Genomic DNA, 15,720 nt, shown 5'->3' with positions numbered 1-15,720 from the left:
TTCGCTGGGTCTAGCAAACCTGCCGGACTACTTTCGGCTTGACCAAAGCTGGACGAGAACTCTGCTCACAGGATGCTGCCAGGGGTAAGTCAGTTTGATTGCATGACACTGGTGATGGGGATGCCATACAGATTCATGTCAAAAATCCCGAACTATCCCTTTAAGCCAGAATGATTTGAAATTTAAATATGACTTCCCTACGGCTTTAAGGTAATGTTTGATATTATTTAAGGTAGAAATTTAAGATCTGTTTCTCCAATTTATGTATTTAAATTTCAAGTATAATGTCATGTTTCATTATTATTAACAGCCTATGCATCTACTGTGATTCAGCTTTTCCTCTGGTTCTCCACAGGTCTGGTTCCTCAGCTCATTGGTGTGGCTCCTGAGAAGGCTATCAAACTCACTGTGAGTATGTCTTCTCCTTTTCCTTATCCAATATGTCCTCTAATTTGCATGCTGTCTAATAATTAACCGATCAAAATATGTGTTCTTAAATCACAATACCTTAAACAGAAGGGTTGCCTAAATTGCTAATCTAATTTTGAAGGCGTTCAATTCCACAGGATTTAATTTTGGTGCATGAGATTAAAGGGTTAAATAAAAATGTAGAGCATATTTCCAGGAATCATTTTCCTTCCTCTTAGGTTTTTTGCTTGTTGGTGTTGTTATACATTAGAAAAGCGATTGAAGTTTAACCGTAAGACTGCTCGTAATGTTTTTTTCACAGGTGAATGACTTCGTAAGAGACAAGTTCACTGAAAAGGACGACTCCATTCCTTTATTTGCTGAAATTCTGGCTGGTGGTTGTGTAAGTACCGAGTCCCAATAGGTGTTATTTACCTCCTTCTCTGCTTGCATAACAGAATGTTTAATGATTAAGTTTAAACATGGTCTCAAAAAATGATGTTTTCCATTTTTATTCACGTAAAATGTTGCATTGTCATCATACGTTTCATTAACTTGCATGAATGACTTGGAAAAACATTACGATAAGTAAATGCAATGAAATTGCCCCTGCAGCAATATGTCTAATGTTCAAGAGTGTGTATTAGTTGTTTCTTTTGTTTTTTGATAGCGTTGTTCAGCCTTACACTCATTGGCGCAGCACACCTTGCTGTCCGAGGAAACGGCAAAGTAATTTATTGATCTAAATTTATTATTCACCTCTGAACTCAATGAAGCCTATGATAGAGAACTTCTTCCCAGCTTGTCTTTGTTGTTTTAGCTGAAGAAATGCAGTAATTTTCTCTGGTCTCTCTATTGATTCAGGCTGGAGGCTCTCAGGTAATCTTTACCAACCCTCTGGAGATCGTGAAGATTCGCTTGCAGGTAGCAGGCGAGATCACCACGGGGCCTCGAGTCAGTGCTTTGAGTGTGGTCCGTGACCTTGGCTTCTTCGGCCTTTATAAGGTAATTTGTTTAACACCATGTGAGAGGTTTGATCTTTTAATAATCTCTCCACAGGCATTTTATGCGCACTCCCTTTTTGCCACACATCTTTGCTGTCAGATTCATTGTTATTATGTGTCTTCAGGGTGCTAAAGCTTGCTTCCTAAGGGACATTCCCTTCTCCGCCATCTACTTTCCTGCTTACGCTCACCTCAAGACTCAATTCGCTGATGAACAAGGCAGACTAGGACCTTTACAGCTTCTTACTGCTGGAGCAATTGCAGGTAAAAGCACAGTCCACTCAGTCATTACAACATTTATATCTACTGTGGAAATATAGCATTGTTGGATACATTTTTACGTTAAAGCAAAGATTGCAGGGTATGAAAATAGATGGTGACGTACCCATGTTTCAACATCATTAATTACCAGTTTGGCTTTTGTTAAAAAAAAAGGCGAATTAATCACTAATCTGAAATTAGCTTAATGATTAAGTTTTTTAAGTTTGTTAATTTTCTTTATATCATTTCAAAAACTAAAGCAAACTTGTGTATTCTGCAAGAGCAGGAGTAACATAAATAAAAGTTAGTGGGGTCCGAATAAAGAAAATCATCAACCAGTAAAGGTCCGGAGACATTTTTAATGATCTGTTACTTTAAGCAGAATTTAACACTGAAATAAAATTAGGTGTTTATGCTTTCATGTTATACATTGAATTTTTAAATTAAAAAAATAAAAAGAACATTTTTACATTTTAAAATCTTAAGTGTTTTTTGAAGTAGAGAACAACAATCTTTCAATTTGGTATATAGACAATTTTCTGATTCACATGTTTTGTTAAGCACCTGAACTGACCGTGATGAGAGCAGTGGGCTTTATGCTGCCCTACAAGGCTTTAGACCTGGGTTTGAATCTAGACCAAGCCGTTCTCAATTGCACATCAAGGTGCTCATTTTGAGCCTGGATCCATTTTTATTTTTGATTCTGTTCATCAAGGTCAAGATCCACTATTGCAATCCCACCAAACAGGAAAAAGAATGGCGCGAAGATCTGTTTCTTTCAAATTAAAATATAGTAACAACAGATTGGTTATTACAAATTAGATCATAATTTTTTTATATCTCAAAAAACTAACACCGTTTATTTAAAAGATTGGATGCAAACTATTGGTACTTTAACAGACCAGGTAGCAGATTTCTCAACTAGATCAGAAACCCCACATATGCTGGATGCTGATGGGGATTTTTTTTTACATGTCATATTAAATGAAGTGTTCATTTCTGCATGTTTTGCTCCTACGAATTTAATAATATCGCGCATGCTGTCCTCGAGCTCTGAGGATAAGTTTTAATGATTAATACGGGAGGAACAGCGGAGGCTGTAGGCTCTGCTTTGCGCAGGAGGTCTGGAGCGCTGCGGGGCGCAGCGGTGACGGAGGATGTATCGTCGGACAGCATGCGGAAAAGTGTAAATGTTTTAAATCAGGTTGGGTCCGGATTAGCCAGCAGGTGGGTCCGCTAATCCGTGACCTCTGTGCTAGAGGAACATCAATGTCAGAATGCCCAACATGCTGGGCTTTAATCCCGTAAACCAGGTTACCTTCTTTATATTTATTTCTTTTTTTTAAAAGGACCATATAAAACCACGCTTTGTCTTTCTTATTGTTTCCCAGGCATCCCTGCTGCGTCCCTGGTTACCCCTGCTGATGTTATCAAGACGCGTCTGCAAGTTGCAGCACGAGCAGGACAGACCACCTACACGGGAGTTGTTGATTGCTTCAGAAAGATCATGAGGGAGGAAGGGTTCAGCGCTTTGTGGAAAGGAGCTGGGGGTGCGTTTCTGTCTGGACACCTGCTTAGATTTCTTTTCTATTAAACACCAATATTCATCAATTTGTTTGTGTTTTTCCTCCTTTAGCTCGTATGTGTCGGTCCTCCCCTCAGTTCGGTGTGACTTTGGTGACTTACGAACTGTTGCAGCGATGGTTCTACATCGATTTTGGTGGACAGTAAGTTGTGGTTTTTGTTTCCAAAATAAAACAAAAAATATAGTTTTTTTTTTCAGATTTTTCTAAACAAGGAAAATTTTAATTAAAATATTAATTTTATTACTAATAAGTATATTCAGAAGCAAAACTATTCCAATTTTAAAATGTGTCCTGGGTCGTCGTCATGGTGGGGCGTGCCTGGACTGAGTGTATCTTTAAAATAGGAGAAGCGGCTCTACTCTGAGTCTCTGACTGAGCTCCTCACCCTGTCTCTAAGGAAGGATCTGGGATCTTGTTCTGTAGGTCATGATCCAGATTTCGAGACCATAGGTGAGGGTAGGAAATTAGACCGACCAGTAAAGCAAGAGCTTTGCTTTTTGGCTCAGCTCTGTTTTTCCACAACAGATCGGAGCAGCACCGCATTATATCAGCCGCCTCCCCCCAAAATAACGAGTGGATTTCTAATCCCTTTGTATCATCTATTGAGATAAATCCCCATAACGTCTGTATTAACCTTTGAAGCTCCCATCATCCTATTTGAATTGTAATCTGTAAACGTGGTCTTAAATTGGGTTGAAATTCATCTAAAATATCTAGGAACCCTTGCAAGCTGAGAAGTGATGCTCTGGTTGTTTGATATCCAAATATATATTTAAACTAGAGCTGACATTTGTAATTCTTACAAACAATGCTTTAGGTTTTGCATTATTGTAGATTTATAGATCAAAATACATCAATGTCTGTTCATTAAGTGACGTCTTATCTCCTTTGCTTTCTGCAGTCGTCCAGCAGGATCTGAACCGACTCCCAAGTCACGCATTTCAGAGCTTCCTCCCATCCATGCAGAGCATGTCGGCGGCTACCGCCTGGCTGCAGCTACATTTGCCGGAGTGGAAAACAAATTCGGTCTTCACCTCCCTAAGTTCAAGTCATCTGGTGTTGCTTCCATCCATCTTTCAGAGGCAGCTGCTGCCGGTCCTGCTAAGGCACCATAATCATCTCCAACTTCATATTGCTTCTCTACTACCAGGAGCCAGACACTTAGATCAACACAAACAAAGCACACACAACTCCACACATTAGGGACCATGATGTAGGATTGAACACCACCAGCCTGCCGCTCTCTCCAGGGCGAAGGTGCGCTCCAGTGGTCACCAACCAGCTACAGGCGGAGGTACAGGCTGTGGCTGTAGGCCAGCCTGCAGTCATACAGCGTCAGGAGAGGAGAGCTGACTGTGTTGCATCTGCAGTGGCTGTGTGCTCCTGGGAACTCCATCTTTTTGTGTTCTTCTCTCAAACATTTGTGTGAAACCGAACCTTGGGCACTCCTCTCTCTCATGAGTAGATGATTCATTCTGTTTTTTTTGTCTGATACTCGGTATGAGTAAGACTTCTCTTTTCGGGCAGTGGGCATAGGATATAACTGATTGACCTGCGCAGTGTGAGGCTTTACCCACAGTAACTCGCACAGGAGGCCACATACTGTATATATTGTATAACTGTACTGAGGAAAAGTTACAAGATCCACCTGTGTCATTACACTTGAATAGCTGTAATGTTGGGGCAATGTGGGGCCTTTGGTCCCGGTCTCTGAGAATCACTCTTACTGATGTACAGAGCTTTTCCTTTGTTTTCTTGTTTAAACAAGAGTCATGAGCGGAGAATTAGATATTAATAAATTAAATGTATCTCAATTCAGTCATTGTATTTTAAATAAATAAATCATCCATATGGTTTTATCTTTATCAGTATTGTTCAGTTTTTTATTTCAATGAAAAGGGGAAAGCGTTTGTTGTTTCAGGAAAATGACAATACAATTACTGTGAAAACCCCTTTATTTGTCATACATAAAGCATGGTTACTTCATCAGCTTTAGTTCAAGGGTGAATGTTACTTCATAGGATGAATGATAAGGTGCACCAAACTGATTTTTTTGTTACTAATTTCCAATCTGAGCCTTTTATAACCTCTTTGACCCTGTTGATACCGATTCTTTATACAACCAGATAATTATATTGGAAGCAACAGTAAAGTCACATGTGAGGATCGTTTTAGTAAAATTAGATTTCTGTTCATGTTGAAAGTACCAAATTATCCAAAGCATATTATGTCATCTCCAAAACCCTTCCTGTTATCTTTTTATTTTTAAACGCCACATTTCTACTACCCTTAACTCTTCACTCTTCAACAGTATCCACACCAAAGACTGTTGCGGTAAACATGGAAGCACTTAAGGTGTGTCCAGTACCAAGCTATTATTTTTCTGCTTCCCAACCAGCTGATCAAATTAAAAATCAGACAAAATTTCTTGGTGCACCTTTATCAGGAAAAAAAAGCCTTTACAACCACACTGATACATCTTCATTTACTAAATATTTTACATTCTCTTCAAGAGAATTTAGTCAACAAACATTTCCTGCTTTTTAGTACAGAGTAACTTATCAGTCATTAATGCAGGAATAAACTAACTGCCAAATTGTACAAAATTTTTTAAAGAGCAATTAACACATTTAAATAAGTGCAGCGAGAGTAATAAATATTAAATATAGTTGCGATAAGAATGTTAGTGACACTCTTCTACTCATTCCCACAGCTTGTCCTGTTGAAGATTTACGACTCAACGCTTCGTATTTCTGTTAGAAGAGTGTCCCAAACTCAGGGTAAACATAAGCTTGTTTGTAAAATATTATGCAGAACACCCAAATGGTAAGAAAAAGGTGCAAGTACAAAGGTTTTTGCATATGTAAAAAAATATTGGTTGAGGCCTAAGGAGGAAAGCAGTTTTCGGAGTCCTGAGGGTGTAGTCGAATCTACAAGTTTGAATTAGGATTCATCTTTTAACTACAACTGATTCGTACAAACTCTTAACCCTTTGTTTCTCTCCATAAGAAAACCTGTCCATTGTAGCTCCTCAGGCCCACGTTCTAGTGGAAGGAAAAGCTGGAAATCAGAGAAGAGAGTGTAAGGCTACGTTCACACAGCAGCCTAAAGTGCTCCAAATTCAATTTTTTTGCACATATGCAACCTGTATCTGATCTTTTCATGACTCTTTAGTAGTCTTTATTTTCAATCCTAATGAACATATTGTAATGTTAATGCACTGACTGAGGTTGGGAAATAAATTAACAATTGCAAGATGCTCTGCAGAACTACCATTCATGTTTACTTCCGTACAGAACACACTACTAATGACGTCATTGTGTCTTCTACTGCATGTGTGGAACACGAAAGTTAAGTTGTGTGAATTAATTTCACACAGGAGATCACATACAAGTTGCATATATTTAGAAATGTTAACAACCACACTAAAGAATCGGATTTCACAAAATTATCGGAATTGAGCATTAAGGCCTGCGGTGTGAACGCTGCCTAACTCCCTTGGCCGTGTCACCTAATGTGCTATAGATGTGTAGTGTACTAAAAAGGGATTTATTAAAGGCTAATAAGGGAGTTACAGGATCAGACGTTAGCCAGTTCCTCAGCTTCGTCTCTGTTCTCATTGATTTCTGCCAGCGTCCTGACGAACCGTGTCCACTCATCTGCTTTGGGAACGCAGATTTGCTGTTGGGAGATACCAAGGAACGCATCAAAACATGATAGTGAAAGTTTAGCAATGACAGCTTTTTTCTAGGGAGAAAACTGAGTCACATCAATAACAACAACCAATAAAATGAAGGAAAAAAAATAATTTTGGGCTTTAATTTTTTTGCCTTTCTGAGGTGCTGTTAGAACAAATAACTAATAAATATGAAAGACTTAGAATATGAAAGGGAGGCAAATTTCCCTTTGAACCACAAAGGTTCTAAATTATATAGCCTAGCAAAAATGCATAGATACACGGGAAACTGATTTACACACACAAATAATAAAAGAGAGGCTACAAACACCAACATCATTAGTCACTTGGAACTAAACAGAACAATCTAAAAGTTTCAGAAAAACAATATTTTGAAGACATTTCCAAACTCCCAGATGCTGTTAATGCATTATGGCACATGGTAGCCAAAGGAACATCGATAAATGATGACCAGACAGATTTTTCAAATAGAGAAGTGGTCTAGTACGGACAATGAGTCGGTCGTAATTTTTTTCCCCATAATTGGTTCTTGAAGTACAGGATATTAAGGAGCAAAATGTATCATGAAATGTACAGAAGGTTTATTCTAGACGGTGAGTTGTATGTTATAATTCAATTTAGGTTAATTTGAATATAAAAGTAAATATACCATAAAATTATAAAATGCCTAATTAAATAATGTAATGTCCTATTGGAATATATTTAAAAATGAATATAGTTACTCTCCTTCCATATCAATAGTAATTACCCCGGATTTGTTTCACCCTGAAGAAAGAACAGCTTAAAAGTATTATAAGCCTGTAATATTATGTTTGTGTACATGATGATGGTTTGTAAACGTCTAATTACCATTATTTATGGAGTTTATAGCCAGAGGGGCCGAAAACTTACCTCCCCTACGTCGTAAATCTGCACCTGTCCATCTGAGTCTCCAGTGGCAATCTCCTTCCCAGAATGAGACCATCTCACACGGTTGAGAGCTGGAGATCCTTCCACACAAACACTGGCTGTTGGAACCTACAACACACACAATAAATTACTGAGGAGGAGAAACTTAAATGCATTGGTTCCACTTTATTCCAAGCATGACTGTCCTGTGATAAACTAAGGTGAGTTGAAGACATATTAGCTGTCTGGCAGAAATTACTATGTCTTCATACTTCAGTGTCGTTGTTTAGGTTCCACAGGTCCAGCCGTCCAGATAGGTCCACACAAGCAAATAGAGCAGGATGTGCTGGCGACCACATGGAGTCGTAAACGTAGTCAGAACTGTCCTCGAATGAGTACAAAGGACGGGTGCTCTGCAGCAAGAAAACCATAATGAGAATTAAGCAAGGAAATTAAAACGAAATGTTGGTTTAGGTGGTTTAAGTGTTCCAGTGGAGGATTCACCTTCGTGCTCCACAGTTTGACAGTCCAGTCAAAAGAGGAGGAGATGAAGAGGTGAGAGAAATCCACAGGTCCTGCTGCGCTGTGACAGCTCAGTCCAGTCACAGGACCATGATGGCCTTCAAACACCTCTGTGATCCCAGCCTTACTGTAAAACACCAAATAAAAAGCGATATCAAAAGGTATGCAGATCTCCAGCCAGAACCTATGAAATCAGGCCTTTCACACTCATAGAAAAAACTTTCAGATGACCTCACCTGCCGTGACGGCAGGCGGTGTAGACTGAGCCGTCCTCGCTTCCTACCACAAAGTTATTTACATCCCCCACAGGAAATGCCATAGATGTTACAGCCACAGCCTTGCTCTGTTTGAACACCAGCTCCAGACTGTCCTGCAGGCGAAACACATATCAGGTTTAAACCCTCAGACAAAACACCTGCTTTACCCGGAAACACGTCTGTAGCCATGGAGGCAAGCAAAGCGTACCTGCGGCTGGGAGAGCATGTCGAGACTCCAGGAGCACATCTTGCCATCAGTGGAAATGCTGATCAGGTTGTGAGCGTTCTGAGTTCCCACAACGTTCACACAGTAGACTGGATGCTGAACAGAGCGACGGACAATGTGAGCTTTAAATCAGAGTGAGTCTGATTTAAAGAGGCAGACAGGGGAGTGTTGCGGTGCCTTACTGTGTGAGCAGATGCAGACAGGGGAGTTCTCTGAACAGGAGTGCGTTTGTTGCTCCTATTGTCCCAGAGGACTATCTGTCCCGAATAAGTCCCACCCACCACCAGGTTTGGGTGAAACTTTGCAAAGCTAGCTGACATCACCTCCGACTGCAAGGAAGACAAGAAAAAGAAGCCCTAAATGTTTTCTCCCGTAACCATGTTTCCTGCACATATTTTTAGAATCCATAGCTTTCCGAGCTTGGATTTCCCATGATCCTCTGTCCATTTTTAAAAGAATTAATGGATGGACGGTTTTTCAAAGGGGTGGAGGAATTTTAGAGTGGGCAAACGACTGATTTACAGATGAAAAATAAGAACACTTTCCTTACAATATATTGCCAAATTTAGCTTGGAGAAATATTCCGATCATATTCTATTCCATTGGGAATTATTTTTGGACTGTGCAGGACTGTGGGAGGCAGGTAGACATGATGTATTTCAGTGATTACCTGGCAGTGGAAGATGTACTCAGGAGTGGCCTTCTTGTACTTCATGTTCCAGACAAGTGCTACACCATCGGGCTCATGTGGAGCGTCCTCGTTGTTGTTATATGAAGCCACCAGCAGCTCCGGGTACTGAGACAACCAAAGCAGGAGTCGTTAAAGAAGGGGCTGGTATGATGGTGTCCGACAAGTAAACTTCTTTAATTGTCAGCATTAAGATGAATATAAAGCTACTAGTCAGGGTTTTTCTTAAATATTCTTATCGAATTTAACTTTCAGTGCATCTTTTAAGTTTTGGTCTAGCTGTTTTCTTTTTAATCCTGCCTCTTGTGATATCATCACATACGCTAGGGCTGGGCGATAATTCAATAACGATATATATCGATCGATAGACGTGTGGCGCAATAGAAAAAAAGAGGGTCGATAAAAGTTCGATAAAGAAACGCAGTTTTCCTTCCTTCTCATTGTAGCCTAGCATGTAGGTTTATGCTAGTCACTGCTTCCTCCCAACCAATCACAATCGTGGACACAGGCACGCCGTCACCAAGCGCCGCCCTCTCAAACCACAACACAGAGCACATGAAGATGTCGCAGCAAGGAGAGGCGGAGGAAATTGTTCCAAAGAAGGGTTTTTGTAGTTCGCCAGTTTGGCAGTATTTCGGTCCATTTATTTGTTATATTTATTTTGGTCACTTTTCTGGTCACTTTAGTTTATTCTTTGTCAGTATTTAATAACATAACCCAGGTCTCTTAAGTTATTTTTCTTTAAAACAATTCTGTTATGGTTAAAAAAGTTGGTTAAATAAAGATTTAATTCGAAGTCTGTGTTTGTGTTTTTTATTAAAATTAAATCATTTAGCAAAATCATAAAAAGTCCAGGCAGAGCTGCACATAAAATATGGTTTCAAATCTTTTCAATAATTATCGATATCGATCAATATGCATTTTTTTTATCGATAAGCTTTTTTTCTATATCGTCCAGCCCTAACATACGCATAAACAAATTTTAACCGATTCTTTTTTTCTATTAAAAACGGAAATTCAAGGGCAGGAAGGGATGGAAATCACCTGAGGAGACCAGTCCAGGCAAGTGACAACGCGGTTTTTAGTCCAGCGCTCATCTGCAAACTGTCTGATCAAAACAAGTTTTGCTCCAGCCTGCAATTCACTGAGAAGGGCAGAAAAAAAAAAACGGTTCAGGATTTACCATTTGATGTCAGTGAGGTTTTCTTTTTAAAGCACGTCTTACCCTTCTTTATCCTCCAGATCCCTCCCGCTGTAGTCGAAGCAGACATCGACATGCTCAGCCAGAGCTCGCTCAACGATTCTGCTGCCGCGCTCAAAAAACGACAAGAATTCGTCCGAATGAAGGACCTGCAGCTTCTCTTCTTCTGTCAGCTCCTTGGGAGTGTCTACAGAAAGATAATGATATATTACAGGCAGGAAAACACAAGGAGAACTCTTTCTAATTGTGCTCTAATAGATTAGTTAAGAATGGTTCATAGAGCAGGGAATGAAAGAGAAACAGTGAATATTTATGTTTAAATTTAACACCAAGAAAGTTAAAATTGGAAACAAAAGATCCGAAATTTGTCAGTGATTCCTAAATTGTTGTTTTATGTACAACTTTGACGCCTCCATTCCCTTCTTTAGAAACTGATTAAAAAACCAGCTGTTTAGTCTTCTACAAGCCAAAAGCTTAAATTAATTTAAAAAAAAACTTTCTGCTGAACCTCATTTAGAAATTGCTCCCTTACCGTCTAACAGCCTAAACAAAGGACAGACATGTCCCACTATGTTGAGGAAAACACTCTTTGTTTTGATCTTCTAATATTTCTGCAGTGTGCATGCATTTTAAAATCCTTCATTGACAGCAAACATTGCAGAGTCTTTGTCACTTAGTGACAGGGTTACTTGTAACGTGAACTGGAAGGTAAACAACAATCTTTCAAGCCTTTAAGGTTAAGAGTCTAAATGAATGTCAAAAAGTATTATTTGTTAAATATTAACAAGTGAATTTTATTTTTTGACTGTAATTTAATAAACATTTAAAGGGGTCATAGAACAGTTTTATAGGTTATTTAGTGCTGGTCTTTAAGCTCTCTGAATAGGGTGTGTAACATTGGTTGGGCTGAAAATTGGCGTATTTGCTGTTCTATGAGCCCTAATGCAAGCCTGGTTAGAAGCCCTAGAATGAAACAAGTTTTCGTCCTTTTATGGAGCTCATGAATATTTAGATGAGCTGTGTGCTGATTGGTTGGTTTACAAGAAGCGAAGATTTGCTCCTCTGTCCTTACCCTCTTCCTGATGTTCATCCTGCTCTTTTTTGTCATCCTGGGTATCCTCTGTCATTGGAGGAGGGCTTATCTCCTCATCCTCTTCTTCATCTAAACAAAGAAATAAATCTATATGATTCAACTAGACAAAAAAAACAACAACAACAACAAAAAAAAACAATCACATCAGTGAAGGTTTACCTGCTTTTTGATCACCGTGAGCCATCGCCTCTGTGGGTGTCTGTGTTTCTTTGGAGTAGGACACCATTTCTTTTGGGACGATATCCACCTGGATCAGTTTGGACATCCCAAGTCTTACCGCTCCACGTCTACATGATTTGGAAAAATAAAAAAATCTGGATATTAGATTAAAAATAGGAATTATTTTAAATATTACATTTGGAATCTTTTGTTTTAGAGTGGACATAAATAATGGTGCACAGACAAATCTGATGCAAAAAGCTAAAACCTTTGGACAAATCTAAGATGAAAGCACAAATAGTTGGAAGACGAGCTAAAGGAAAGAGGAGGAGCAGTACCCCATCAGCTCAGAGTCGGAGTGGAGTTGCAGAGTGGAGGGGTCAGGATCCCAATGCAAAGTCCTTATACAGCCAAATCACCAGACGGTGTTAGTAAAGAGAAATTCAGGACAGAATAAACAAGAGAAACGCAAACAAAGTTGTAAGGGCCAAAACGTGAGCCACATAGAAGATGTTAAAGATGGGAAAAACACGGCAAGATAGACCAGGAAACAAAAAAAATGAAATGTCATCCAACATTAGTATGGTGGTGAGAAGACATAGAGAAATGTCAGAATTTATTCATGTATAATTAAATAGTTCAAACACACACAGACTGCATGCAGGTAATTGTAAAAACAACAATAAAGAAACAACCAACTTCAACCTCTATGTCTGAAACAAACAAACTCCCACACAGACCTTGGTCCTGCGTTTCCGTCCCCAGAATCTTGGCTTCCAGCATCGCTGCCCACTGATTTGTTGGAGGGAGACATTGGGGCAGGGACTAGGTAGTGAAACAGACACGTATCCTCTGTTACTACCCTCAGGGGCTGAGCTGTGAACACGTGTGCGTTTTCGCAGTACGTGACCGATGGATGGGTGAGTGAGGGAGCACAGAGAGTGAGTGTTTGAGTAGACAGGGGATGCGTGTGGACGGGTGAGTGGATGAGTTTTCATGCAGCAAGGAGGACAAACAGAAGAGGACAGACAGAGGGAAGAGAAGAGAGAATGAAAATAAATGGCAGGCAGGTTTTAAGGAGTCATGCACCAAACATGTAACATGTGCAGTTATTGGTGTGCGTGTGTGTGTGTGCACATCGGGAGCAATGAGAGTGAAACAAAGCTAAGCCAAAAAAGTTAAGACAGACATTTATTTATTTATTTATTTTTTAACACTGTAAAGTCAACAAGCAAATGAACAGAACATGAGGGGCTGTTAAATGAAAGGTTAGGGAAAAAAATAAATAAAAGGGTGACGACACTGTACATTTACCATGAGGGACATCAGGGGTGATGCCAACGCTCTGAAGAAGAGCCTCGGCTTCTCTCCTCTTCCTCTCCAGATCGGAGTCCTCACTGCCGACCGGTCCTCCCTCAGCGCCACGTTTGGATTCTCCCTGCAGGACAGCAAACAGGTTTACCGTCGACATAACAGCAATTCACAACATCGCCGCAAACCGATGAGCATGACATCAGTGTTGCTCACATCCTTCTTTTTTTTCTCTTCTTCTTTTCTCTTCTTTTCCTCCCGGATCTGGGCAATCCGTTGCTTCTTCCTCTCCAGCTCAGCCTTCAGCTCACTTTTGTCAGACATGCTGTAAAACAGAAAAATACTATTGTTAAAGAAGCACCAACCAAACTGAAAACAGGAAAAAATGATTTAATAAATTGTGTTGTTAGAGACACACTGCTAAATTAAATACCTCTGACCACTGATTTGTATGTAACCTAAAAAAAATATGATTTTTTTTTTACATTGATGCACACAAATCTTTCATTGAGAAACACCAGACCCTGTTAGTGCCAAGACTAAAAACACATTAAACCAGGGGGCACATACATAGTCTTTTAACTACCCAAATTTCTATTAGATGCAAACCGATTTCCTCTGTCAAGGAACCTGTAGCATCTTCTCTTCTTTTACAATCAGTGGTAAAAGATGATGCATTAAATATCTAAATTAAACCAAAGTTCTCACAAATTGCTTTGATTGATGATTCATAGACAAAAAAATCTAAATATCCAATATGATATTCAGACCTGTTATGAGAGCTCAAAGAAAACAAAAAAAAATCAATTTATAGGTTGATAATTTGGACTTACAGTTCCTAAGTTATTTGCTTTGCCATTTCGGTATGCAAAATAGGCCAGGATTACCCAAAATGAGGTGGATTTTAAAAGTTAAAGGCCTTTATACCTTAATTTTCAAAGTGCAGTAATCATTCTATACAGGTTATGATGTATTGACCTCAATAGAGATAGCTCTTATTCTTTATACCCTTAAATAAAAGCAGTAAGGTAATACATTTTATTGTAACTTTTTGCATAATAGTACATAACTTTTACAACATAATACAAAAATGCACGGCAGTACTTTATACCAACCGATGCCTATTCACTATCTATTAAAAGTCCAGACATGTTTTTTTTTATAGATATACTACAAAAACACAGCTGCATATTATATTAAATTTATTATAATGATGTGTTATCAGTTAAAATGACCCTTAAAATGTAATCACTTATATTTGTAGTATAAATAAATACAAATATTTGGAGTGCATGTAGTATAATTCTATTAGAAGAAATTCTAAATCTGGTTCAAACTAGTTTAGACTTTTCTGTTGAAACTGTTTTTCTTCAGGATCAATCAGTGAATTATAAAACTGAATGAATAAAAAGAGGCAACAATATATGACAACACAGAATATCCAGTTTGCTTTGTATTTGTGCAGAATCACTGCAGCCTTGGGCTTGTCACACTGGTAACATGTGAAAAAGCTGCTTGCTGTTGGAAACAATGTTCTCTTTATTTGATTTATAAACACAACAAATTGATCGGGGCGTTTTATTTCTAGAAAATAAATACAGCCACGTTTACTGAAGAAAATGGGATAAAATTTATATAAAATTTTGTTGTCTAAAAATTTGCTGACATAAATGATGATATTATAACACTGCTGGTATAAGTGTATAATAGCCGAGATGCTAAACTCCACCCAACCCAGCCCCAAATGACTGCAGACAACTCATAAAAACAGCAGCTGTTAACATCTTATTTTATCTTTTCGCGAGAACTCGCTGAATTTGATTATTTTTAATCAGAGGAAGTGGAATAAGTAGCGGCTACGTCTTCAAACCGGGACAGCTAGCTATGCTAACGTGCTAATCTCCATGGCAGCTGCGGCTGCGGGCCTACTGTCACAATAACAGGACTGCAACGGCAACAAGGCGACCGTAGAGCTTTAACGTTTACTACTTTTAGACCTACGGTATTCAATTCCTCAAGAATGTGGAAGTAAAAACTTACTTGATGTCAGAAGTTATAACTGAGTGTTAAAGCGAAGAAAGACTCCAGCTTTTTGAAAGCTTATTCCCAAAGGAAGATGATGGAGGGTGGAGATGATGATGCTGGAAGAGACTGCGTCCTGGCTGCGTCGAGCTTCGTCTTTATCGGCTGGACGTCAAAGAGAAGGAGAATTACCGCCCCCTGCTGGTGGAAAAAAAAATGTATATGTATATGTATATACACTCACCGGCCACTTTATTAGGTACCCCATGCTAGTAACGGGTTGGACCCCTTTTGCCGTCAGAACTGCCTCAATTCTCGTGGCATAGATTCAACAAGGTGCTGGAAGCATTCCTCAGGGAGTTTGGTCCATACTGACATGATGGCATCACACAGTTGC

The 15,720-nt window shown here is 39.2% G+C and overlaps 2 protein-coding genes across 9 annotated transcripts in view; one reads left to right on the top strand and one right to left on the bottom strand.

Annotated features, from left to right (window-relative positions):
* The window catches only part of LOC107091873 (calcium-binding mitochondrial carrier protein Aralar1-like), a 13,478-nt gene extending 7,812 nt beyond the window's left edge, over positions 1-5,666 (top strand). Inside the window, exons 12-18 of the mRNA XM_015386054.1 lie at positions 356-408; positions 731-811; positions 1,273-1,413; positions 1,538-1,676; positions 3,065-3,223; positions 3,310-3,400; positions 4,161-5,666. Coding sequence (XP_015241540.1) covers positions 356-408; positions 731-811; positions 1,273-1,413; positions 1,538-1,676; positions 3,065-3,223; positions 3,310-3,400; positions 4,161-4,374 — 878 coding nt within the window. The 3' untranslated portion in view covers positions 4,375-5,666. The remainder of the gene's footprint in view (positions 1-355; positions 409-730; positions 812-1,272; positions 1,414-1,537; positions 1,677-3,064; positions 3,224-3,309; positions 3,401-4,160) is intronic.
* LOC107091874 (cytoplasmic dynein 1 intermediate chain 2-like) lies at positions 5,617-15,480 on the bottom strand. 8 transcript variants are annotated; one of them, XM_015386055.1, is made up of 17 exons: positions 15,342-15,480; positions 13,518-13,626; positions 13,299-13,428; positions 12,731-12,866; positions 12,329-12,391; positions 11,991-12,118; positions 11,811-11,900; positions 10,763-10,925; positions 10,582-10,681; positions 9,520-9,645; positions 9,032-9,178; positions 8,832-8,945; positions 8,603-8,736; positions 8,349-8,493; positions 8,117-8,257; positions 7,848-7,973; positions 5,617-6,940 (listed from the first exon to the last, which is right to left on the bottom strand). In XM_015386055.1, exons 2-17 carry the CDS (start codon positions 13,623-13,625, stop codon positions 6,839-6,841), a joined length of 1,953 nt encoding a protein of 650 aa, XP_015241541.1. In that variant the 5' UTR covers position 13,626; positions 15,342-15,480; the 3' UTR covers positions 5,617-6,838. The 8 variants fall into 8 exon arrangements, with proteins under 8 accessions (XP_015241541.1, XP_015241543.1, XP_015241542.1 ...); XM_015386057.1 differs by having other exon boundaries at positions 12,731-12,815; XM_015386056.1 differs by having other exon boundaries at positions 13,305-13,428.
* Positions 15,481-15,720: the final 240 nt, after the last annotated feature.

This window comes from Cyprinodon variegatus, unplaced genomic scaffold (assembly GCF_000732505.1).
Source record: "Cyprinodon variegatus isolate N-32 unplaced genomic scaffold, C_variegatus-1.0 Scaffold355, whole genome shotgun sequence".
Classification (NCBI taxonomy): domain Eukaryota; kingdom Metazoa; phylum Chordata; class Actinopteri; order Cyprinodontiformes; family Cyprinodontidae; genus Cyprinodon; species Cyprinodon variegatus.
The sequence above is the reverse complement of the archived record's forward strand: the minus strand, read 5'-3'. Positions and strand labels throughout refer to the sequence as shown.